The sequence below is a fragment of the Sardina pilchardus genome, chromosome 5 (assembly GCF_963854185.1).
Source record: "Sardina pilchardus chromosome 5, fSarPil1.1, whole genome shotgun sequence".
In the NCBI taxonomy this organism is placed as follows: Eukaryota; Metazoa; Chordata; class Actinopteri; order Clupeiformes; family Clupeidae; genus Sardina; species Sardina pilchardus.
In genome coordinates, this window is record NC_084998.1 from 15,627,783 (window position 1) to 15,654,376 (window position 26,594).

The following is a 26,594-nucleotide window of genomic DNA, read 5'->3' on the forward strand; positions in this document are numbered from 1 at the left end:
TAAAATGAAGGGTGGTTATTTTTTGTCGCATTGTCTCTATGCCTTAATTAAAGAAATGTGCGTGTGACTGTGAATGAATAATGTAAATAGATAAAAGTTCCTCCTTAAAATACAGGGGGCATAAGTGTATTTCAGTAAGCTGGTTTAATTTGCATTGAGAGATGATCTTATGTAAATTATCCTACTCTATATGGTGTTAGGACATGAAGGGAAGTTTATCAGTAGGCCTATGCATCCTGGAATCATGAAATAACTGACCTTTATAATACAAAACATTATTCATTCACAAAGAACATTGGTATCCTTAAAGATTTGATTTCAAAACACATTGAGGCAAGATCAATTTCCAAAAGATTATTTTTAATTCCTCTAGCACAACCTGCATGCTTTTTTGCAACCAATAGAAGGGGCATGCAGAGACACTGAGGTCAGTTATGGTTGGATCACAAGGTGATAGTTTCCCCTTTGCCTAGCTCGAGAGGACATCTGAGATGTCGATGAAAACTTGTGGCCAGATCTGAACAGAAGGCAGGATCCATATCCCCCAACTCAGACACACACACATAAGAAATATAGCCGATGTTTTCCTTTCATCATTTGCAACTTCTCCAGTATTTTCTTTTCTTTAGCTAAATTCTTTATTTGTTGTACTTACAGTATTGAATTACAGTAATAAGTGCGAATCTATTTTTCTGTCTTTCTGCAAGAATGTTTGTTGTAAAACCTTTTGTTGCAAAAATGTCAGTTGGTTACTGCAGAAATTCTACTTTTGTGTTTTAAAGAAAACTGCTTTTGAGAAAATAACAATGAAATTTGAAACACAAAGACTGCAGTGTTTTATATTTAAAAAAAAAAATGAGTAATAGTGCATGTGTGTATGGTTTTGTTGCAATAATAATATTTTTAGACATTGTTGAGTTTTGGCATGGATGTGAATTGTTTTTCTCCAAGTGTTTTGTCTTGTTTTGGCATAATGACCCAAATTCTGCAAAAAGTGTGTAAACACTGGGCAAAAACTGTAGAACTCGACTGACAATGTCTAAGCTTTCTAATATCTATGAAAATATGAAATGGATAGGCCTGTTTGTAAAGGAAAACTGCAGACTCTGAACTGAACTATAAACAATTTGAGGGACTAAATAAAAAAAAAAAATTGCTGTAAGGCTATGTGTAATTTTGCTACATTTTTGGTTGGATTTTTTTATATATAAAAAATACCGTGCACTCAAAAAAGGGTTTCCTGTGCGCTCCACAGGGTGATGCGACACTGTCAGTTAGAATTAAATCATAAGTAGATTTTAAAAAATAACTTTATTTTTATAACAAAACCACACTTTATATTGACAACATTTCATTCAGCTTATACATGTAGCTACTTTGTATGTGATGAATACACAGCATTCAGTTAAGATCATTCATTTATACAGTATATTACAGAATTTCAGGGACAACATAGGCTATGTACAGGCTGACCCATGTTCACATTCCATCAAAAACATTCATCCTGAGATTTAGCACCAATGGCAACAAAATGCTTATAAGTTTAGCATCACAGTTCAGTCTCTTTCACTGGAGCAGCTCCGTGGTTTTGAGTTTGCTCGATGCCATTGCTGGCATTATTTTCCACAATCACCTCAACTGTGTGTGATGCTGAATGAGATGTTGCAGCTGATGGGTTCGATGCTAGAGTGGACGCTGATGTTGAAGCCGAAGTTTGTTGACCGAGGGCACCCTCCCCAGCCTTATGTTTTCTGAAATTGCTCTTCAGGAAACCTAGAGTAGGATATTTTTACACTTAATTACATGCAATTTGAAGAACATTAGAACGAAAATAGCCAAAATGGGACATGGAGACAAAGCTTGAATTGCACTGTGCTATTTAATAAACCTACCCAGGGATACTTTAGGCTTGCCCTCTTCCCCACTTGATTTTGATTTGCCACTCTCCACAGACTGATCTGACTCTTCTTTTTCTATATGGGGGAAAAAAATAAGGATGTTTGGTTTGAATAGGTCTCTCATACATAACTTTATGTATTATTGATGCTTAAATGGTTTCATTGGTGACACCTACCTAACTTCCACTTCTTGTGTGCTCTTCTCAACTTGACAACGAAGAACGTGACAACTACCAGCAGGCAGATAATTAGGGCTGTCACAGCGGTGATGAAGAGCGATGCGCTCCCTCCCTGCCGTCTTCCTGGTCTCTCATTGACCTCTGGGATAAAGGGGCGAGAGGGAAACCATGTTATCACACAGTAATCACTTGTGTAATGTGCAATTCAATGAGATTGGTATATGGACAGAAATATTTCATAGGTTTTCATTTTTGTTGTACCTTCAGTGAAATTCCTGGTGTCATTTTCTGTAACAGAAGTGGAGTTGTCTAATGTAGAGCTGGTATTGACCGGCATTGAACTGGAGCCCTCTGTGGAAGTCATATTGATGTTTGGGTCTGTGTACTGACTTGTTTCCATGTTAGTGGTGTCCATGTGCTCCGTCCCTCCTGAACAAATAAAGATACATCAGGCCAAATATGAATACAACACACATAGCCTATACAAGCTGAACCGAAAGTAATCATCATAGTTTCAAGCTACAGTAAGTGACATTTTCCTGTAGCCTAACAATTGCACCACCAGATGGAGCTCTAACAAATGGAGTATCAACTAGCCTACTTCTTCTTTATCTATCTGTGTGTGATAATAAAGCATGTGACTTTCAGTAAGTTTCCTGTTAACATACCGTCCCTCAGTTTTTTCTGTGGGCAGTTTGAAAACCACAAGGTCAAACCATACCATCAAATGCCAAATTCCCACAAGCCCACTTTCACACTAATCAACCCACTCAATATAACTTCTTCTCTGATGAATTACAAGAGAGAGCATTCACATTCTTTATGTGTTATGAATCCACTGAGAAACCAATAATTCATGTTGTCACTTACGGAGTGAAATGTTGTAATGTAAATCAAATACTTGTTGTACCTGTGATAGTGAAATGTGTTGACACATGAGGTGAATCTGTGGTGTGAGATGTTGGTGAAGTTGCCGTCTGGGCTGTGCTGCTTGTTTGTGTTGAATATTGCTCAAATTCTGTCGGGGTGAGAAAGAATCATTAGATCATCAAATAGTTTCTCAATATGTTATACATTGTGAGGTGAGGGGAATGGATATACATTTCTTAGAATTGCTATTCCCCCCTAAGATTGCTGGTCAACAACTGGAAAAGTCCCTAAAAGTCCACATTAAATCTTGTGTCTTCAGATTACAGAACACACATATCCTGGTTTTTTTGTTTTTTTTGTTTTACCAAAAAAAGCCACCGGCCGAAAATAGAGAAGCCCTGTCATGAGTTTCTCATGTCACAGAAAAAGAGGAGGGACTTTATTTGACCCTGTCATGTTTGGCGCCATGGGAATATTGCATCCTCAAAAGCTTCATTCAGGTAAACATGTGACTGTTCAGAAGTCACAGCACCTTTGTGGTTTCTGACTTTCTTATTTATTACATTGGCTCTGTTGCTTTTGACATCAGCATGCCACTGTTGTGAAAAATAACAGAACTTACCCTCGTTTTCTATGATCACAAATCTGACTCCAAGAGAACCAGGTGAAGTAGGATCAAGAAGTACACATTTCAATGTCTCCTTCCTCGTAAGGACTTTGATGCTTATATTAACTTCTGTGGTCCATTTGCCTGTTTTGTCTTGTTTGGTGTGCTGTGGTCGAGCTAAGTGAAAGGATAATTACACAAGAGAAAATAAGTTGATTTGATGACATGCCTGAAATAACACCACCACTTGAGTCACATGTGTGAAGTCTAATTTGTTTCAGTGGCGCCATCAAGAAAACAATGTGTTAATCATGAGATTGGTCATTGTCATTCCCTGACCTTTGTCAACTGCTTTCACTTCAGCTAGCTCAAATAGTGTTACCGTAATTTCCCAACTATTTCACGGTTTATACATCGATTCTGTTACATTTCTTCAGCTATGAGGTTAATACACAAGGGCAGTTCATATGGTATTAATATGTTTTCTTTAGGCTATTATCATTATTTCCATATAACACTTTCTGCAGTTTACACACAATGTGGCTATACAAATTATGTCGTGGGAATGAGAAAATGAATAATGAACTAGAAATGACTTGTGTAAGTGAACTGCTGATCATCATATGTTACCACTCCTTATTTCAGTATTCAGACATGGATGCTATTGGATGGATGCTAAACCAAAATCTGAAATGAGAAGACTGGATTTACTCTCACCTTCAAGGTCGATTCCACTGCCAATCTGCCAGGACACTACAGGAGGTGTACTTCCTTTTGCTGAACATTTTACAAGCGTTCTGTCTCCATGCTTGGTGTATGTTATTTCGGGCGCACCTGATAGGTTCATAACAAAGACAACATCAGATAAAATGTAATAATGTGAGGTAAAACATGCATAAAACAAACAAAAGACGGCATCTTTCGGCATTACCTGAACAAAATCACTTACCTAAAACAGTCACATTGTATCGCCTTACTGTGGTTTCTGGTGAGCTGCTGCTGTAATGCATACATGTATACATGCCCTCATCTTTCAAAGTCACAGGTGATACTGCTAAAGTGTAGTCTGAACTGGTAAAGCTGAGGATGCTATATCTCTTGTCCTGGTAAGCTGTAAATTCAAATCAAAGAAGTACTGTAAATGCAATGGTCACTGCTGTTACATATATACACAAAATGGACATGACTGGCACAGTCTCATTCAATTATACATTACAAATGTTTGACACTAATAGTCATTCTCTTCATTGTGACATTTTAATTCAGGATAGCATTATTATAGTCTCTTTAACCATAAGCAGTAGGCCTAAATACTGCAAGGGCTATCCCAACAGCATGCCATTATGGTATTCTTTTTGGATTCATCATGGTAAAGTCTTTCTCATTTATCATAACATTTTGTCTTCAATTTTAGTCACCTTGTATATATATAATAACATTAAGAGCTATCCCAAAAGCAATATGGTATAATGTTTTTATGAATTCAAAGTGGTAACATTTGTCTTAACATTGAATCTTAATCACCTTTTATATCGTTGAAAAATAGAAGTTCATTTCTATCATTTTTCCAGTCCATAATGCCCGGTGACTTCCTGCATGTAAGGGTTAATCTCTCGCCCTCCATCACTGTGACATGTCTTACAGCCTGTGACATCCCCATGCCTGTTATAATGATAAAACAGAGGAATATGACATACAGTATATGATACACAAATACTGAACACTATGGACATCAGTTGATTCGACAGTGATGATAGTTGCTTGATGAAGGGTTTGCACGGGTTTGGTACAGTAAATGCTTCACAGTACACATCTTGATCTCAGTATTTACAACCATACAGGCAGACATACAGTACGTAGATGCACACATCAAAAGTGGGATCCCACAAAGGGTGATACAAAGTGGGCCAACACAAGTGAGTTATTCACCTCAACTCTGAGTTCAGAGGAGGTAAAGGAGGGGGCACACTGTAAAGGAGGGGGCACACTGGAAATAACCAATGGCGGAAGAGACGACCACTCTTCTCACATCTCTGACTCAAGTGCAACCTTTCCACCACTGGGGGTGGGACAGGAAATGGAGGATTGTAATGAGGTGAGCCTCCACTGGCCGATGGCAGCAGTAAACACCTCCGGAACCAAAAAAGGTAGACTGTACAACAGCGAGCGAGCGACAGGGTCTCTGCCACAGGAAGTGCGGTGGTGAGAAAGAACGCCTGCAGTGAAAGCCGTGGTGGGCTGCTCGAGCTGTCACCTCCTCTGCATTCACACTCCTCCTCAGACTATGAGTATGATCGCTATTCAAAATTAGCATACTATGGAGAGTTAAATAAACCCATAGCACGCAGTATATGGTTAAACTGTTATGACAGCTAGAGAGCCATATAGCCACAAGACCAGACATTGGCACTGTTATCTGTTGATAATGTTGTTGATCTCCTTGCGGTATTGTGGCCTGGCTTGTAAGAACAACAGGTAGAGTAAGGATGTAACGAGATCATGTTTAATTCTCATGAGAGTGCACACACTGGACATGCAGGTCAAAATGTGTCTGGATGCTAGTCATCACTGGCCTGTGATGATTTGATTTAATAGTTGCCTCAGTCATCTTTGAACTAGTCGACCCATTTACTGTAGATAGTGAAACCTTCTACAGTCTGCCTTTCAGATCAGCTATCTGACAGCGAACACCAGAGGCAGATTTTTTTTTTTTTATGAATTCAATGCACCTTGGTATTGATGTCTGAAGGAATTTGGAAGTAATTTTGTAAATATAACTAATAAGGCAAACACAAACAGAATAATACAAACCCCACACCCTTAAGACACTCCATTTGAATATTTTGTCTGATCAGTAGGTTAAGGTCTTTGTATTCTTTATCTCAAATATACATCATTGCCCATTGGAGAATACACTAGTTTAAGTTTTCATAAAAGCATTCCAACTGAAAAGAGATTTTACTCACCACACAGTATCATAACAAGGAAGCCTAAATCTGTAGCGTGTGTCATCTTCATGCTGTTAGCCTTGATCTGAGCACTTCCTCTCTCACTGAGGCTTTTTGTAGACGGCGCCTGTGACATCACATCAAAACCTCTGGGTTTTCCACTCACTTAAACATATAGTTTCACCTGGGGAATCCTTCACAGACTCTTACTTCTCTGTCTCTTCCAGATCATGTAATCATAACATGTGGCTGATTTGGCCGATTTGGCTGATTTGGCTGATTTAGCTGATTTTGTGTGGTCCCTTAGAACATACAATGGCTTACACACTTATTACACTGAAAGTGACAAAAGATCCAATGTCTCTCAAGGTTAATGTCAAGGTTAATTTCAACTTTGTGATTGTTTGCGCTTTTGTTGTTTTGAATTTTCTTAAAGCTATTCTAAGAGTAGGCCTAGGCCTAAATAAGGCTGTAGGCTACTTTATCTGTATCATATTTAGGCTTTATGAGGACATATCGGTGCCTTTGACCCACTGGTACTTAGATAAATACAGTGCCCTCAAAAAGTATTGGAACACTTTTGGAAATTGATTTTAATGCCTTAAATGAAAAAATGCGGAAATATTCAATCTTTAAGGACATCAATTTTCTTTGTGAATGAATAATGTATTGTAAATATATAAATGTTTTCCTTAAAATACAGCGGCCAAGTATTGGAACGCCACTGTTAAATTCCCATAGAGGAGGCAGATTTTTATTTTCAAAGGCCAGTTATTTCATGGATCCAGGACACTATGCACCCTGATAAAGTCCCCTTGGCCTTTGGAATAAAAATGACCCCACGTCATCACATACCCTTCATCATACCAAGAGATTGGCATGGTTTTATTTCAGTTATTAGCTGTTAGCTAATTAGATGGTTTGAATTGCATTGAGCTCAATGAGAATGAAACCAGCTAATTAGCTAACAGTTAATAACTGAAATAAAACCATGCCAATCTCTTTCCAAAAGATGATTCTATATTGTCAACTTTAGCATGTGTTCCAATACTTTTGGAGGGCACTGTAGCTCAATAACAAGCTCAATAGATAGATATATAGATGATACCTTGGTATAAGCAATGTTTAAAATATCATCTTTACAACAATCCTCTATTTAGTCCATTTAGCTGAGCTGCCCTTCATGTAGGCTAGTGAATGTTATTGTGTTGTTATTAGTGTTAAACTATTGGTTATCTTTAGTTTATGGTTTTAATTACACTTGCAATGTTAGTATATTGTTTACAATGTTCACAAATAGATCCGTAGAACTTAGCCCCCTTCTCTTCAGATTAGAGGAAGCGGTTTTCAATTTCCTCTTATTTTAACACAACTTTTATCGCCTACGTAGTACAGCAGGGGAAACAAGGGGAAATGCGTAAATTTTTTTCCAGTTAGCCTACTATGGGATTATCATCCACACACATTCAGGCAAAGAAACATAAACATAAACACACACACACACACACACACACACACACACACATGCACGCAGGCACACACACACATAAATACCCACATAAACACACACACATACACACACAGTAGACACATCACACACGCGCACACACATAAACACACACCAAATATGCACACATACTCATGGACGCAAGCACGCACGCACATAGACACACAGGCACACACGCACTCACTCACATGCACGTACACACACAGGCACAGTACAGACACACAGTAGGAGGTAATTCATTTTTGCAGAGAGAATGTGCACTGAGGGGCGGTCATATTTTGTAGAGCTTTGCATTGCATCTTCCCCATAGTTGCTAGAGTTCTAAATTGTGTTCTCATGGCCATGCTAAAGGAAAGTCACTATAGGCCCATTGGATATTAGTGCTGTTTTTCTGGTGAAAGATTTAATATCTTTCAAATCAACACAATAACATAACCAACCCCTTCATACATGGGGTCCATCTGACCATCCATTGTTCCATTAAAGATTTCACCAAAAGTAGAACGCCACCACCATGTCAGTCCTGATGTTCTGCATCTGGATCACTACCCAGATGGATGATTCTATTTGTCCCCGTCCTGTACTGACCAGCTATAAGGGTAATGGACTGCAATCACCTGACAGGCCTTGTCTGTATTGTATGTTTTACTGTTGAAGCTGACCTTTACACTGCCAAACCTTGACAGTTCATATTCCTTTTACCATTCTGTAGTGTTGTGAACATCATGATCTGTGGTCATAGCTTTACTGTTATGATGAGTACAGGAAGAATGTTGGCAACTGAAACTGAAGTGGAAACCGTGCATGAATAGGCCTTACCTAGTTATGTGTCTGTTGGAACACTATAAATAGTTTTTTATGCAAATGAACACTAAGCCTTTTCTCAATGTTGAATACTGACTGTGATGAATAAATTATTAATTCTTCTCTGTCCAAGGGGACCAGACATCTAAACTGTAACCACCTGATAAATTAAACACTCACTAGCAGGTTCAGTTTGGCCTGAATCTGATTTGTTTTGCAATGGTAGTGTACATTCTACCTAGTAGCCTATAATACAATTCTGTCTAAAGTGTTTGATGGTAAATAGGAACACCACAACCAGAATATGACAAAAAGATCAGGTTTATTATAGTAATCACATTATGACACATAAAGGTACAAGCTATATAATGCTACTCTGTGGTGACCAGTAAAACTATATTATTGACTGGATATTACTGACTGAAGAGTTCAGTCACATCATGCTTTTCCTGCATCAAATCATATACACAGAAAGAGTTGACATCAAACTGGCCCATATTTACAATAGACTACTGTGACAATCTCTGAGCTTCTCAGCTCCTTTTGCACTGCTGGCCCTTTAAGTGCCTATTGCGGGCCTTGCTTTCACTTGTCCCTGTTCGTGTACATTTCCCCATTTAGGCCCATGCCAGCAGAAGGGATGGATAGGTGTCAGGCGTGCACCCTTTAGCTTTGTTTCTTTGGTTTGCCTCCTCCTGCGTAACAATAGCTCCTCCTGCATTCATTTCCACTTACTCGCTACAGCAGTATGTAGTATTTCCCAACGAATGATACAATTATTAAGTTTCAACAACATCAATTATAGGGTTCAAATGATTTGTTATAGCATCATGTTTCATTCATATCTTTTACAGTGTTTTTGTTGTTGTTGTTATTTGTTGAAGGGTGCTAGTGCACCATCATGTGCTTACAGACTATCCATTCATAAACCACAAAAAATATGCTACGTGCAATACATTATTCTACAATGCACACTGTGTGATTTTATAGACCTCATTATTGCTCAAAGGCTTGTACATTTCCTGCTGGTGCAGAGAGGAGTCTTCTCTGTCTCCATGTTTGGTGAATGTTATTCAGGGGCAGCTAAAGACAAACAAATACAACAGATATTCCATTATTGTGCAAAATTAACCATGCATATACTTGACTTTTTGTGCATTACCGAACAAAATAACTTACCTGAAACGGTCACATTGTATTGCTTTACTGTGACTTTGGGTAAGCTGCTGCTGTAATGGTAGCATGAGTACATGCCCTCATCTTTGAAAGTCACAGGTGACACTGCTAAAGTGTAGTCTGAACTGGTAACGCTGAGGATGCTATATCTGTCATCCTGGTAAGCTATAAATTCAGATCAAAGAAGTATGTAAATGCAATGGACATAAATGGCACAGTACTGTATATCACTCATTAAAACATTACACATGTTTGACACTGATGTGGCCTAGTCATTCTCTTCATTGTGTCATTTTAATTCAGGATAGCAGTATTAAGCTATAGTCCCTTAAGCGGCATTATTGTGATATGCAAGTAATATTAAAAGTTGTTGCAAATTAATCTATTGAAAGCAGTAGGCCTACAAATAACATTAAGAGCTATCCAAAAGTATTATGGTAGGCTATAATGTTTTTATGAATTCAAAGTGGTAACATTTGTCTTATTTAACATTGAATTTTAATCACCTTTTATATCGTTGAAAAATAGAACTTCATCTCTATCATTTTGCCAGTCCATATTGCCCGGTGACTTCTTGCATGTCAGGGTTAATCTCTCGCCCTCCATCACTGTGACATGTTTTACAGCCTGTGACATTCCAAAGCCTGTTATACAGGGATGCAACAGAGGAATGTAACATATACCTATAATACACTGTAAAGTACTGAACGCTATACATCAGTTGATTCGACAGTGATGACATTTGTTTGATGATGGCCGAAATGGGTCATAAATGCTTCACAGTGCACATCTTGATTTCAGTTTTTGCAACCATACAGGCAGAAATACTTAGATGCACACATCAAGAGTCTGGGGTCCTACGAAGGGTGATACAAAGTGGGTCAACACAAGTGTGTAATTCACCTCAATTCACCTTAGTTCGGGGGTGGGGGGGGCACTGAAAATAACTAATGGCGGAAGAGACGACCACTCTTCTCACATCTCTGACTCAACAAGAGCTACCTTTCCACCACTTGGGGTGGGACAGGAAATGGAGGATTGTTTTAGATAGTGAAACACATACTGCCGTGCCTCTCAGATCAGCTGTCTGACAGCGAACACCAGGGGCAGAAGATTTTTTTTATGAATTCAATACACCGTAGTATTGATGGCTGAAGGAATTTAGGAGTAATTTTGTAAATATATAACTAATAAGAAAAGGCATGAAGGCAAACATAAACAGAATAAAACAAACCCCACACCATTAAAACACTCCATTTGAATATTTTGTCTGATCAGTAGGTTAAGGTCTTTGTATTCTTTATCTCAAACATCATTGCCATTGGAGAATACACTAGTTTAAGCTTTCATAAAAGCATTCCAACTGAAAAGAGATTTTACTCACCACACAGTATCATAACAAGGAAGCCTAAATCTGTAGCGTGTGTCATCTTCATGCTGTTAGCCTTGATCTGAGCACTTCCTCTCTCTTGCTGAGGCTTATTGTAGCGCGCTGCGCTACTAGGCGACGCCTGTGACATCACATCAAAACTTCTGGGTTTTCCACTCACTTAAACATATAGTTTCACCTGGGGAATCCTTCACAGACTCTTACTTCTCTGTCTCCTCCAGTTTGTGTAATCATGTGTGGCTGATTTGGCCGATTTGGCTGATTTTGTGTGGTCCCTTAGAACACAAAGTGTCTTACACACTGAAAGTGACGAAAGATCTAAGTGTTTTTTCCAGGCTAATTGGTTTGTTTCTCTTAAAGCTTTAAGAGTATAAGAGTAGGCCTAAAGAAGGCTGTAGGCTGCTTTGTCTGTATCGTATTTGGACCCATATGAGAACATCTGTGCCTTTGACCCACTGGTTTAGATATATACCATAGATAGATAGATAGATAGATAAGACAGATACACACTATATTGCCAAAAGTATTGGGTCACCTGCCTTGACCCCCAACTTCAGTCACATTCTATTCTTAATCGGGTTTAATATGACGTCGGTCCACCCTTTATAGCTTCAACTCTTCTGGGAAGGCTTTTCCCAAGGTTTAGTGGTTTATGGGAATTTTTGACCATTCTTCCAGAAGTGCATTTGTGAGGTCATACACTGATGTTGGACGAGGAGACTGGCTCTCAGTCTGCGCTCTAATTCATCTCAAAGGTGCTCTGCTGGGTTAAGGTCAGGACCAGGCCAGTCAAGTTCAGCCACACCAAACAAGTCATCCATGTCTTTATGAACCTTGCTTTGTGCACTGGTGCACAGTCATGTTGGAACAGGAAGTGGCCATCTCCGAGCTGGGCTTGGCCTCGTAGTTCCAGTGAAAGGAACTGTGAATGCCCCAACTTTGTGGGAACAGTTTGGGATGGCCACTTCCTGTTTCAACATGTGCACCAGTGCACAAAACAAGGTCCACAAAGACATGGAAGACAGAGTTTGGTGTGGATGAACTTGACTGGTCTGCACTGAGTCCTGACCTCAACCAAAAAGAACACCTTTGGGATGAATTAAAGCGGAGACTGAGAGCCAGACAGTCTCCTCGACATCAGTGTATCACTTCACCAATGCGCTTCTGAAAGAATGGTCAAAAATGCCCATGAACACTAGCCTGGTCCTAACCATCCCATAATACTACCATTTCATTTCGTATTATGGTCTGGAATTTCTTTGCTCTGAAGCGCTTGCAGGAAGCAGGAAGTAACGCCCAGTTCTGGTTTGAATTGATTGGACAGCTCTCACCCAATCGGCGATAGTTACTCATAACAACATAGCGCAGGCGTTTAACGTCATCGTCACGAGCGCCCTCCCCCTTTCGCCCCCACCAACCCGTCTCTTCGTTTATTGGCTGCTTTCTGGAGGGGGGGCGTTCTGTTACAATTCTACCGAGCAGAATGCTCCACAGAGGAGCACGGCCAGACTCGTAGTGGAGGCAATCCTTGGCCGGAAGTACGTGGATGGCTCGCGAGGCTACATGAACACACTCCTAAACCATGTGGAAAGCATTCCCAGAGGAGTTGAAGCTGTTATAGCGGCAAAGGGTGGACCAATGTCATATTAAGCCCCATGGATTAAAAATAATATGTGACTGAAGTTCATATAGGGGTCAGTCAAGGCAGGTGACCCAATATTTTTGGCACTATAGTGTAGATGATACCTATACAAGTAATGTTTAAAAACATATCTTTACAACTCATCTTTCCTTAATTTAATCCATTTAACTGAGTTGTCCTTCATATGATGAATATTACTGTATACTATTATGAGTGTTAAACTATGGTTATCTTTAATCGGTATACACTTGCTATTAGTTAGTATATTGTTCATATTCACAAGTAGATCTGTAGAACTTAGCCCCCTTCTTTTCAGATTAGAGGAAGCGGTTTTCAATTTCCTCTTATTTTAACATCGCCTACGTAATACAGCAGGGGAAACAAGTGTTGAACGAGTAAATTTTTTTCCAGTTACTATATTTCCGATGGGATCGTCATCCACACACATGCATGCACATAAACACACCCATACACACACACATAAACACATAAACACACACAAACACATGCACCCATGCACATACACACATAAATACACACACACACACACACATACACACACAGTAGACATATGCGCGTACATGCACACACACACACACATTCACACACAGTATAGATATGCACACACGCACGCACATACATACACATACACACACATGCATAAACACACACAAACACATGCACCCATGCACACACACATAAATACACGTACACATAAACACACACAAACACACACACAGTAGACATATGCGCACACTCATTCACATACACACAGTAGATATGCACACATACTCACAAACGCACGCACGCACGCACACACGCTCGCACGCACGCAGATTCAACTTTATGCATGCACACAAACACAAAGTGCACACGAACACACACAAACACACTCATTACAGTAAAACACACGCCCACAGTAGAAATTCAGGCTTGAGCACATATTCATTACATACACAAAAGGTGCAAGAGTAGGTGATGGTGTAGGAGATGGAAACAAATTGACCAGCGTGATTTATTTTGGCTGAGAGAATGTGCAGGACTGAGTGGCGGTCATATTTTGTACCGCTTTACACTACATCTGGTTTCCCCCGCTCTAGTTATAATTCTAAAAGATGTTCTCATCATGGCCATGTTACAGTAAAGGATAGTCACTGTAGGCCCATTGGATATTACTGTAGTGCTGTTTTTCTGGTGAGAGATTTTATACCTTTCAAATCAACACAGTAACGTAACCAACCCCGTCATTGGGTCTATCTGGCCATCCATTGAAGATTTCACCAAAAGTAGAACGCCACCACCATGTCAGCCCTGATGTTCTGCATCTGGATCAGTACCCAGATGGATGATTCTATTTCTCCCCGTCCTGTACTGAGCAGCTATAAGGGTGAGGGACTGTGATCACCTGACAGGCCTAGTCTGTATTGTATGTTTTACTGTTGAAGCTCACCCTTACACTGCCAATCCCTGACAGTTCATATTCCTCTTACCATTCTGTAGTGTTGTGAACATCTGTGGTCATAGTTTCACTGTACAGTATGATGAGTGCAGGAAGAGTGTTCACAACTGAAACTGATGTGGAAAACCATGCAGGCTTTTTTTTTTTACGCAAATGAGTAAGCCTTGTCATACTGATACGACTTTTTACTTTCATTTCACTTCCTGGCAACAACATATGCCTGGACGCTGCCCCTTTAATGAGGTGTCTGTACTCACTTATAAATATGATGAAAGTGTGAGATAAAAATAAATAAGTAAATAAATAATAAATAAAATACCAGACATCTAAGCTGTACCTGATAAATGAAACACTTACTAGTGCACAGCAATGTTGGAACCTTTCTTTTACTGTCTTTGGTTGGAACAGGAAGAGGCCATCCCCAAACCACAAACTTGGGAGTATGGAACAAAATCTCTTGGTTAATGCTGAAGCATTCAGAGTTCCTTTCACTAAAACTAAGGGACCAAGCCCAGCTCAAGTCAGCTTCCTGTTCCAACATGACCGTACTACGCACCAGTGCACAAAGCTAGGTCCGTAAAGGCATGGATGACAGGGTTTGGTCTGGATGAACTTGACTGGCCTGCATAGAGTCCTGACCTCAACCCAACAGAACACCTTTGAATGAATTAGAGTGGATGTGTGGGTGTGTGACCTTACAAATGCGCTATATATAAATGATTACCTCTTTAGGGTTCTTTAAGTTCATAGTTTTTCTTTATACAAGGGCGGCCCGACGCTCAACCTGTAGTAAGCCTATACTGATATACCTATAGCGATTTTCTCTGATGGTAGATCTAGGAGGCCCACGACCATGTTATGATACAGTAACAAAGTTTGTAATATATTGATGCAAAACACTACAATACAATCACAACATAGGTTTATTTGAATTACTGTAAAGTAAAATAATTAGCTATTTAATAGAAAAGAAAAGACAGTCTGATGAAGCATTGTAAAATATTAGGCTACATCCATGGATATTGTAATCTAACTGGTTCAGGCTCCACGCTAATTGGTAACAGTGAATCTCGTTACAGTGTCTTGAAACTTTTACTGTAAAAGAAGGGCAGGTTTATTTACAGTAGCACATGGCACATTAAGGACTGGCTATATAATGCCACCTTGTGGTGACCAGTAAAGCTACCATCATATTGAAGCTGGGTGACTGAAAATAAGTTGAGTAGACATTATTATGTTTTTTGTCCATGTGTGTGAGTGTGTGTGCATTAATCAGTCAAATCATACACAGAAAATCTTGACATCAAACTGGTCCATATAGGCTAAAGGTCAACCCTGCTATTGCCCTGTTGTCACGACTGGAATAATTTCCATCATCGTCGGTATTTTCATTGTCATCAATAATTATTGAAAAACATATTGACAGCCTACCATGCTATTCGATAATCTATTCACAGACATGCATTTCCGGCTATTTTACGCTGGCCAAAGTCCCATTGTAAACTGGAAGTGAAGACATTTCTAGAATATTCTTAGGCTATTTTGGCGTAATCTCTGCATGACCTCTTTAACCAACCAACCCTCTTTCATTTTTTTTATTTTATTATTATTTTTATTTGTTGAATAGAGCGCGCCATCGTGCGCTCGGGGCCTATCCATAGACCACGACAGATGTAGTCGTAACAAACGACTCTATTGTACAGTGTGATTTTAAAGACCCGGTTGGAAAGTGCTCGAAGTCTTGTACATCTCCTCTGACAGGTGCAGAGAGGAGCCTTCTTTACAGCGAGGAATCTGATTGGTTTTCAGCAGAGTGCGGAGATCCGGAAGACACTATTTCAGCAACTGCTCGCTCCACTGCAGTGTCGGAGACAGCGAACGGTTCTCTTAGCAGAGATACATCCCAAATACAGGTAAAACATTTTTTGACCATCATATTGCATTTTCTTTATACAGTTGCATACAAATAGTAACAGACTATATCTGTGATTATTGCCTAAGCAGTTTAGCAGTCGGGTCATTTGACAGTGTGATGATTATCACAGTTTACTATTTTGTTTTGGTTTAATGGAATCTGTTGGAAAATAACTTGCTGGAAACGGTGTGTATCGAATGTAATTTATTTGTACAATGGGTCGGTTTTGAAAGAGTCGAGACGTGTTATGTCTGACAAGCTATCAAGATGCTGTGTTGCACTGCAGTCAGTACAGCCAAATGGCCGGTGCCGGTAGCCGATGACGTTTGGATGTGGGCAGAGCGCAAGCCCTACCGCAGTGAGCGATTTTGTCCTTCAGAAGCGCAGTAGGGGGAGGGAGGGTGCAGGCGTTCATTTCCAGATGGCATGGGATGGGAACATCCCTGACAAATTGCATTATCGCTGGAAACACACGTCGTAACCTACATCTGATGCCCTGGTGTTGATTACAATATTTCAGTGGGCAATACAGCCTCAACTGAATCTGCTCTGTAAAATGATGCATAAGTAATATTTTGACCCTCTTCACCCCGCCCGCTGAGCTTCAGTGTGATAAATATATTATTACCTTAACCTCAGTTAATATTTGATGCTGGCAGACCTAGTGTTAGGTAATTGGATATTTGAAACTAATAAAACAACAGCAGGCTAGACATTCTCATGCAGATTAGAACTGTGTGCACTTGTGTAGCATCATGCATCGTTGGTCTGAGCAATATGTGGACACTGGACAGTGTGTTTTCTGCTGTGCTTGGATATAGTTGCCACGACCCACAACTAAACAGTTGAGGGAAAATAAACATGCTATGTGATGTGATGTCTAAAGCACTGTAGTGGAAGATATCTTAAACTCTGTACTTTGTAATTCCTATCAATTTCTAAAACTTTCCAATATCTTCTTCTTGGAACAGAAACCATGTCCAAGGGAACTGCAGTAGGCATTGATCTTGGGACCACATACTCCTGTGTGGGGGTTTTCCAACATGGCAAAGTTGAAATCATTGCCAACGACCAGGGCAACAGGACCACCCCCAGTTATGTTGCCTTCACTGATTCGGAGCGTCTCATTGGAGATGCTGCAAAGAACCAGGTGGCCATGAACCCCACAAACACAGTCTTTGGTAAGAGTGATGTTATACTTTATATTGTCAATTAGAGTCACAAGATTTAGTTTTTACTTACAACAAGAAAGCTTTCATTGACTTACTATTTCACATTAATGAATTTCTTTCTCTGCATGTCCATTTCTCCCTCAGATGCCAAGCGTTTGATTGGCAGGAGGTTTGAAGATACAGTTGTCCAGTCTGACATGAAGCACTGGCCCTTCACCGTCATCAGCGACAGCAGCCGTCCCAAGGTTCAGGTGGACTACAAGGGCGAGACGAAGAGCTTCTACCCTGAGGAGATCTCCTCCATGGTCTTGGTCAAGATGAAGGAGATTGCTGAAGCCTACTTGGGAAAAGTGAGTCGTGGGGTGACCACATCATCACAAATGTAGCAAGCATACCAGTGTTTCCTTCCTACCACTCAAACCTTGTCTTATTTCTGACTGTCCAAACTTGTTGTTGTTTTGCAGTCAGTGTCCAATGCTGTCATAACGGTCCCAGCCTACTTCAATGACTCGCAGCGTCAGGCTACCAAGGATGCCGGAACAATCTCGGGCCTCAACGTTCTCCGTATCATCAATGAACCCACAGCTGCTGCCATTGCTTATGGACTCGACAAGAAGGTGACATTCTTGTTTGTCACAATTCTGAGAAGTTAATTACATTTGGAAAAAAATCCTTTTTTTAGCCATCATTACATCGCAATAGCTATTGTGAATATAAATACTCTTGCATAAGCAATTTGTATCTCAGGGTGAATTAACTCATTTAATTAGATTAGCAATTAGATTTCCTAAGAAACTGGCAGCCCTCTGTGGCAATTACTTTGTGTCAGCAGTACACATTGAAGGGAAAAAAGGATGCCTACACTGATTGAAATGCAGATTGCCTCCAATGGGCATGTACTTACATAGTATCTTTACTTATTTTAGACAGATGCTTCTTTCGTGTGATTGCTTTAGAGGATAATATGATCAAAATATTCTGAATTTGCATCAGGTTGGTGCTGAAAGGAATGTCCTCATCTTCGATCTTGGTGGTGGCACTTTTGACGTGTCCATTCTGACCATTGAAGACGGAATTTTTGAAGTCAAATCTACAGCTGGAGACACTCACTTGGGCGGCGAGGACTTTGACAACCGCATGGTCAACCACTTCATTGCAGAGTTCAAGCGTAAATACAAGAAGGACATCAGCGACAACAAGAGAGCCGTCCGCCGTCTCCGCACCGCCTGTGAGAGAGCTAAGCGCACCCTGTCATCAAGCACTCAGGCCAGCATTGAAATCGACTCCCTGTATGAGGGCATCGACTTCTACACTTCCATCACCAGAGCTCGTTTCGAGGAGCTCAACGCTGACCTCTTCCGTGGCACTTTGGACCCAGTTGAGAAGTCCCTCCGTGACGCCAAAATGGACAAGTCCGCGATCCACGACATCGTTCTTGTCGGTGGTTCCACCCGTATCCCCAAGATCCAGAAACTTCTGCAAGATTTCTTCAACGGCAAGGAACTCAACAAGAGCATCAACCCCGACGAGGCTGTTGCTTACGGCGCTGGTAAGTATGTTATCTATACTAGGCATAGTTTAGTTAGTAGCAGTAACGCTGTGATGAAGTTGTTGTCCAGCCATTCGCAGTTTCCTCCAGAGATACAAATCGATGATGGCACAATGACCTTCCTTGGATGTCTGAGCGAGAATCTGCTGCTCTTGTCCTAATACCTTAGTGGTGGGCTGGGTTGATAACACGTTTGCGTCTTTCCTTTTCAGCTGTCCAGGCTGCCATCCTCTCTGGTGACAAATCAGAGAATGTCCAGGACCTGCTGCTTCTGGACGTCACTCCCCTGTCTCTGGGTATCGAGACGGCTGGTGGCGTCATGACTGTGCTGATCAAGCGCAACACCACCATTCCAACCAAGCAGACCCAGACCTTCACCACTTACTCCGATAACCAGCCTGGTGTGCTCATTCAGGTCAGTGGAAATAGAGGATGCTGAATATATACACTCTTGGAAAAAAAAGGTGTTAAATAGATTGTGTTGCTTCATCTAAGGCACCCCTAAATGATTCTTTAAATCATTTTGAAGAGTTTATTAAAGGAACCCCTAAGGGTTCTTTAAAGCCTGCATGATTCTATATAGCACCCCAAGAACCCTTTTTTTAAAGTATTTATATGTTCTGCCATTCTTTAAAGAGGAACTATGCAGGATTGGCGATTTCATCTCTGGTTTCGGTTTCGTTTTTCGTTTTCGCTCGTTTTATGCTTGCATTTTCTCTGCAGAGCTTCCCCGACAGCTTTAGCGTGTATATTTATACATGTATAGGCTATATTTAAACATATAAATTGCAAGCGTGGTTCTTCGTCTCAGACTTCCAGATGTAAACAAGGAGCGATCGTCTCCTGCAGAAAGTTGCATAGGGTCTCTTTAATGTCAATAATTCATACCAGAGGCTCTAATATCAAAGGTTGTGTTTTGACCTTACCTAGCTGTCAGACTATATGATGTCAGCTACTCATGAATCATCTTTGTCATCTTCACAGGTGTACGAGGGTGAGCGTGCCATGACCAAGGACAACAACCTGCTGGGCAAGTTCGAGCTGACCGGTATCCCTCCAGCTCCCCGTGGTGTTCCTCAGATTGAGGTGACCTTTGACATCGATGCCAACGGCATCATGAACGTCTCTGCTGTTGACAAGAGCACTGGCAAGGAAAACAAGATCACCATCACCAATGACAAAGGTGACTTTTCTATTTCTTCATGCTGTAGTAGCTTGTGAGTGTGTGTGCGTGCGTGCGTGCGTGAGTGCATGTGTGCGTGCGACGTGCGTGCGTGCGTGCGTGTGTGTGTTTGTGTTTGTGCTATGTCTTGTAAAACACTCTGCAATGCTGACTTGATTCTTTATATGGAATGGCCTTATACCTCTATTCCTCGACTTGCCGCTAAACCTACTATGTCAACGTCTGATCAGGTCGCCTCAGCAAGGAGGACATCGAGCGCATGGTCCAGGAAGCTGAAAAATACAAGGTGGAGGATGATGTCCAGCGCGACAAGGTGTCCTCTAAAAACTCCCTGGAGTCGTACGCCTTCAACATGAAGTCCACCGTGGAGGACGAGAAGCTGCAGGGCAAGATCAGCGACGAGGACAAGCAGAAGATTCTTGAAAAGTGCAATGAAGTCATCAGCTGGCTTGACAAGAACCAGGTAAGCAGTGCCGTTATCCAGTGAGCTTTTTTCAATGTTTTCAATTATCCGGCTTAGGGTAAGTAGCACACTTTTGATCTTTAACCTTTAACCTTTCAACCCTACCAGACCGCCGAGAGGGATGAGTACGAGCATCAACAACAGGAGCTGGAGAAGGTGTGCAACCCCATCATCACCAAGCTGTACCAGAGCGCCGGTGGAATGCCAGGAGGGATGCCCGGTGGAATGCCCGGCGGCTTCCCTGGAGCTGGTGCCGCGCCAGGCGGTGGTGGATCCTCCGGACCAACCATTGAGGAGGTCGACTAAACAGAGAAGACCGATACTCCACTCCGTATCCCAAAACACTTTAAGAGTATATCCCGTGTCTGATAAATACTTTAAAACGTCATGCCATGTTGGAAGTGACTTTAATACTGTGCACACACACACTGGGCCTAACTGAGTCCTAGACAATTAAAAATCTGCCCCAACAACATAGATTTGAGTCTGTTTTGTGTTTATCAAAACAAAAGCATGTAGTGTGGATATTCATTCAGATCTGTTTTAGCATAACATACTTAACATACAGTACTTCTCTACTAATCTCTAAACTGCCTCAGTCATAACCACAGATGTTTACACCGCATCCACTTTTTCTAGTCCTTGCTAACTACTAAATGCAGTTGAATATTTTAGTAACAGATAAGTAATAACCAAGTAGTGTGATAGTGTGACATTGAATAAAGTATGGGGCTGATTATGTTACTGCACAATATATCATATTGCAAGTGCACATCATTAATTGGTGTGTTACTCACTATGGTGTGCATGTAATGTACTCTCTGCTACATTATTAATGAAAACATTTTACTGATTAGTCACAACTTTTATGATGGATACATTTCCATTGCCATATTAAAGGTTTTAAACGGTCTAGTCTAGCTAACTGATGTCTCAACCTTACCCAAAACTGTATATCCTGCATCCCAAGTTCTACATGAACATCATTATGGTAACTATATAGACCAACATGTCTAACTATGCCCGTATCAATTTAAATGGTCACCTTGTTGTATCTTGGAGACAGACAGCCAAAACTCCACAGGCCTGCAATGTCAAAGCTGTCCTCTGGGTGTCAGACTATTCTCATTGCATGTCAATGGTAGCCTATATTGCTGTATGTTGACGTTTCTTGTCTATCTGTGCGGAAAAGTTTGATATGACTGTGTGCTGTTACTTTGCGAGCGCAGTAAGACACCAGGACTTAAAACACCTTAACAAAACATTTATTGAAAACACAATTGCCTACAGTTCAGCACGATGAATAAAGCAAAATCAAATCTATATGACATCAGTCTGCCTAAAGCCATACTACGCCAAACTGTCGGTCACTGACCGGGTAGTGACAAGTTCAAGGCATGAATCCCACTTCACTTTACAATCCACATAGAGGTCCAAAATGGCTGTTCGTCGTTGTGCTGTGCTCCATACCTCTTTGGTCCTGTTCATAGAGTGCGTCAAATGGGCCTGCCGAATTGCTACGATTTCACTAAAGAGTTTGAGCTAACGAAAATGAACTTACACAATTTTCAAATCACACTAAACGTTTTTCAACCCATAACAGCGCTGTAGGAAATGCTCTTTATAAGAGACTGACAACGAATGTTTTCTCTCAGAGGCGCTGGGCTTTCGTGCCCACGGTAGGCTACTTGGGATCATTTGCTTTTTGCTGGTTTCTCCGTTTTCTTAGGCAAAAGCACGGCCTGAATATTTGGCAGTACTCCTCCTTGAGCAATGGTCACACCACCAAGGAGTTTGTTAAGTTCTTCGTCGTTGCGCACAGCTAGTTGCAGGTGGCGCGGAATGATCCTTGTTTTCTTGTTGTCTCTGGCGGCGTTGCCGGCCAATTCCAGGATCTCAGCTGTCAGATATTCCAGTACAGCTGCCAAGTATACTGGAGCTCCAGCGCCAACGCGTTCGGCGTAGTTACCCTTGCGAAGAAGTCTGTGGACTCGTCCTACAGGGAACTGTAAACCGGCTCTTGACGACCGTGATTTAGCCTTGGCGCGCGCTTTCCCTCCTGTCTTGCCTCTCCCGGACATTGCTGTTACTGTAATCTACCGTTATTTTTCGATCAAGCAGGATATATTTCCACCCAGACTCTCCACAGCCATTCAACAATGATGTAAACTGGGATTGGTATATATACCGCTAGGTTTTCTCTGATTGGTCATTTTGTATTGCACAGTTTTCACCAATAATAGAATGTTACGCATATGACGTTTAAAGCCATGGCCAATGGCAAAGCATATTTTGTTTAGCTAAATTAAAATTATAGCACTATAAATATTTAGTGTGGCATATACAGAGGCTGAGCTTCGGTTTGTGTTGAATTCGACGAAGTTAAAGCTATGCCAGATCCAGCAAAGTCTGCACCTGCCCCAAAAAAGGGATCCAAAAAGGCCGTTAACAAGACACAGAAGAAAGGAGATAAAAAGCGCCGCAAAACAAGGAAAGAGAGCTATGCAATATATGTGTATAAAGTCTTAAAGCAGGTCCATCCAGATACCGGCATCTCCTCCAAAGCAATGGGCATTATGAATTCGTTTGTAAATGACATCTTCGAGCGCATCGCTGGCGAAGCGTCACGTCTTGCCCACTACAACAAGCGCTCGACAATCACATCCCGAGAAATTCAGACTGCGGTGCGCTTGCTTCTACCCGGGGAGTTGGCCAAGCACGCCGTCTCTGAAGGCACCAAAGCCGTGACGAAGTACACAAGCTCCAAGTGAAACAGCCAAAGACAAGGAGTTCAAGATACGTATACATTATTTTCTGCAGGAAGATTTGAGCTTTATCGACTAACTGTTGCCACAGTCACAATTCCATCAAAATGGTTCAGAGCGCGCTATTACCGGTGCAAATTTGATGTTAATGTAGACTAGTCTAAAAACTCACGGCTATATGTGATTTATTTGGTGTTGTTACCTGGCTTAGGCTACTCTCTTCCTGCAAACGGACAAAAAGCGTTATATAATTGCAGTAGCTTCTAATGCATGTGTCAAATCATTTGCAGCCAATATACACATCATGTGTAGTGTCCCGCTTCGGAGAAGCCGCTCCCTCTTCAAAGAGTAAGCCAGTGTTACCTTGATGCAAATTGTGACAGGTGTCATCTGCCAGTAGACTGCTTGGCAACAGAACATTTCATCCACTGTGGAATAATTCTTCTTCAAAAATCATGTCGTGTTGTACAACCCGAGTTGGCGTTTGAATAAACTGCATATCTACATCCTTTTCATTTTAACTCAGTTATGAAGGGGACACATGCACACACTACTACAACACGCATGCATTTTTCTGCTTATTTAGTAGTCTTACAGAGTCGACTGCATACAGAGTCAAGGCTACCTGTGATCTGATTGTGGATATGTTTCTACACTCGATGCCTGAAATCAGGGCACTTGTAGTACTTAACAAAAAGAAGTTGTTCCCTGTGATGTTTAAAGAAGGTAGTGTTACTAAAAGATACAATACAGGGACAAGGCTTAATCATGTATTAGTAGACTATTAAAGTACTCCCTACCCTCAGGTGATGAAAACAAAACCAAATGGAACATTCCAATCGGATGCAGAAACAGTATCAAAGTTTCACATTGTGTGCGCAATTTCAGCATTAAATCTGACCTGAAAATCTGAATAAAAGAGGATATTTAATCAGAGGTAATTATGGAAAGTTATCCAACTTCCACATTTATTTGTTCAAAAGTCTTATCTTCATAAGTGTGTCAACATATCATTACAGAGAGGTCCTAAGCCTCTGAAATGTATCAAGTAAAAACGTGTGTTGCTGCAGGCCTTCTGATACCCTCATGCCGATTAACCCTCATGCTGTCCTTGCAAGCAATGTTTAACATCATAAAATATATGGTTCACTTTTTTGTTTTGCTTGATGTTTCATGACTTTTCCTCATTTGAAGGGTAAAACAGAGTAAACATGAAATTTGCACAAAAATATGTCCTGTACAAAAAAATGTTACATTGGTGTTCTTGGGGTCAATTTGACCCCATTTTTATGAAACCTGAGGTAAATGAATATTTGACACATTATGGATATTATTATTGGAATAGTATGAGAACATGTAGTTATTATCATTATTACACAGCTACATATTACATATAGGCCTAAGTTATTTTGGCAGGTCTGGAAAAAGTCAAAAAAGTCAGCCTTTGGGCTGTTGACACTGGATGGGCAATATTGCCAGCCAGGGTGCCAGGGATCATAAAGGGGGGGTGAGATTGTTTTGTAAGGCTTTTGATGGTGGTTATTACACTCTTATTAAGTACCTACCACAAAAAAACTGGGTAACAATATGAATTATAATCATATTTTGAGAGTTTATAGCTGGGCTCAATTGACCCTAAGGACAACGAATGTCGGTAAGATTTGAGGACAACATTAGGGTTAGCTATCCATCAAAACTGAATTAAACACAAGGCACCACATGCATAAATATTTGTTTATTGATGTAAGTGTAGTCTTCTTTCTTACTTTAGTAAAGAAAATGAAAAACAGAGCCATGAGGAGTTCAGTCCCACTGAACGACCATATCTTGCGTGCCAGATCCATGAACAGTTACGAGTGATGGAATATCACTGGTGTGATACAGCCGCACAGAACCATACAGCAGGGGCTTGTGAGATGACACACAGTCTATTGTTTAAGCCCATGTTGTGAGGTGTCCTCAGTGCTTGAGTGGTGACGTGAGAGCAGTTGGTGCAGAAGTGATTCCATTCTTAATACGGAATGGAGGTGTCGTTGGACAGATCTGTTTTCCAGATGAAGACCCTACGCCTAGGCCCTAGAGATAAGCTTATAGGATGTGCTTGAACATAAACGGCATAGTGTTTCATCTACATGTCACTAATGTAGCGTCTAATTGTCCTGGGTGGCTTAGATTCATTGGATTCTTTACCAGTATTATATTAGCGCCATAATATGTGGTTTCCTTGCAAGTATCAATTAGACAGTGAAACATAAAGATATAGTGTAGCAGGGGGGAAAAGATCAAAATGTCCATGACTATATTGAAACACTTTGTTCTTCATGAGGAAACGTTCATGTGGAATAAGGTAAACCTATACCTAAGGTGTTTTTCAAACAAGCAAACACAGACTTGAGAATGAGAATTTGAGAGAAAGTGAGAATTGAATTGTGTCATTTATGGCATTCATACATACTCCATGTCAGTCTTAATAAAGCCGGTTGTTAGCCTCTGCATCTACAAACAAGAATGATCTGATTTCCTACCAAAGTGAAAAACATCATAGGCCTACCCATAATATGATCTGATCTCATATTGACATCTAGGTAAAAAGGGGGAAAAACAGCCAACTAAATCCAAACCCAAGGGCAAAACAGTCACTTCCAGACATATCAGATGCAGCTAAGCAGCATATAGCATTTCTGATAAATCCACTCAAGTTGCTCTCTTGGCTCCACACAGCCCCCCACCCTCCCGTAAAGCTGAGTGTGGTTTCCGGAGATCCTTTTGACACCTTTCATCAGAAAGGAGGCCGGTATAAATAGGTGGGGTCCTCACACCACATCAGGCAAAGACAGAGAAGAGGAGCAGGTGCCGAAGGCACACTAGACAAGGTACAATTCTTCTGTCAAATATATCAACTTAAAACAGGAATGTCATAAAATGGGATTTTTTTTGTTAGTTTTTTTTGTTATTTGTTTAGATACATTTGCACTAACTTAGTTGAATTGGTCAAACAGTTGAATTTAAACTTTTCACAACATCAATCCTGGACTTTCATGTTCCATGCTTTTTTCCATGTTATGAA

At 40.8% G+C, this 26,594-nt stretch overlaps 5 protein-coding genes across 5 annotated transcripts; 2 read left to right on the forward strand and 3 right to left on the reverse strand.

The window, feature by feature from the left end:
* Positions 1 to 1,292: 1,292 nt before the first annotated feature.
* On the reverse strand, positions 1,293 to 6,576 carry LOC134080284 (cytotoxic and regulatory T-cell molecule). The gene is made up of 10 exons (XM_062536623.1): positions 6,521 to 6,576; positions 5,079 to 5,216; positions 4,504 to 4,665; positions 4,272 to 4,388; positions 3,570 to 3,731; positions 2,988 to 3,095; positions 2,339 to 2,506; positions 2,075 to 2,218; positions 1,893 to 1,973; positions 1,293 to 1,773 (listed from the first exon to the last, which is right to left on the reverse strand). The coding sequence occupies exons 1-10, from the start codon at positions 6,570 to 6,572 to the stop codon at positions 1,550 to 1,552; spliced, it is 1,356 nt and encodes a 451-aa protein (XP_062392607.1). The 5' UTR covers positions 6,573 to 6,576; the 3' UTR covers positions 1,293 to 1,549.
* A 2,542-nt stretch (positions 6,577 to 9,118) lies between these two features.
* Positions 9,119 to 11,436, reverse strand: LOC134079530 (cytotoxic and regulatory T-cell molecule-like). The gene is made up of 4 exons (XM_062535619.1): positions 11,374 to 11,436; positions 10,496 to 10,633; positions 9,993 to 10,154; positions 9,119 to 9,896 (listed from the first exon to the last, which is right to left on the reverse strand). Exons 1-4 carry the CDS (start codon positions 11,423 to 11,425, stop codon positions 9,883 to 9,885), a joined length of 366 nt encoding a protein of 121 aa, XP_062391603.1. The 5' UTR covers positions 11,426 to 11,436; the 3' UTR covers positions 9,119 to 9,882.
* Positions 11,437 to 16,305: 4,869 nt separating this feature from the next.
* LOC134080286 (heat shock cognate 70 kDa protein-like) lies at positions 16,306 to 21,238 on the forward strand. The gene is made up of 9 exons (XM_062536626.1): positions 16,306 to 16,393; positions 17,367 to 17,576; positions 17,712 to 17,917; positions 18,032 to 18,184; positions 18,561 to 19,116; positions 19,329 to 19,531; positions 20,101 to 20,299; positions 20,530 to 20,762; positions 20,871 to 21,238. Exons 2-9 carry the CDS (start codon positions 17,372 to 17,374, stop codon positions 21,066 to 21,068), a joined length of 1,953 nt encoding a protein of 650 aa, XP_062392610.1. The 5' UTR covers positions 16,306 to 16,393; positions 17,367 to 17,371; the 3' UTR covers positions 21,069 to 21,238.
* A 767-nt stretch (positions 21,239 to 22,005) lies between these two features.
* On the reverse strand, positions 22,006 to 22,905 carry LOC134080285 (histone H2A). The gene has a single exon (XM_062536624.1). It carries the CDS (start codon positions 22,841 to 22,843, stop codon positions 22,457 to 22,459), a length of 387 nt encoding a protein of 128 aa, XP_062392608.1. The 5' UTR covers positions 22,844 to 22,905; the 3' UTR covers positions 22,006 to 22,456.
* Positions 22,906 to 23,152: 247 nt separating this feature from the next.
* Positions 23,153 to 23,990, forward strand: LOC134079531 (histone H2B 3). The gene has a single exon (XM_062535620.1). The coding sequence runs from the start codon at positions 23,153 to 23,155 to the stop codon at positions 23,531 to 23,533; it is 381 nt and encodes a 126-aa protein (XP_062391604.1). The 3' UTR covers positions 23,534 to 23,990.
* The last annotated feature ends 2,604 nt before the right edge of the window (positions 23,991 to 26,594 follow it).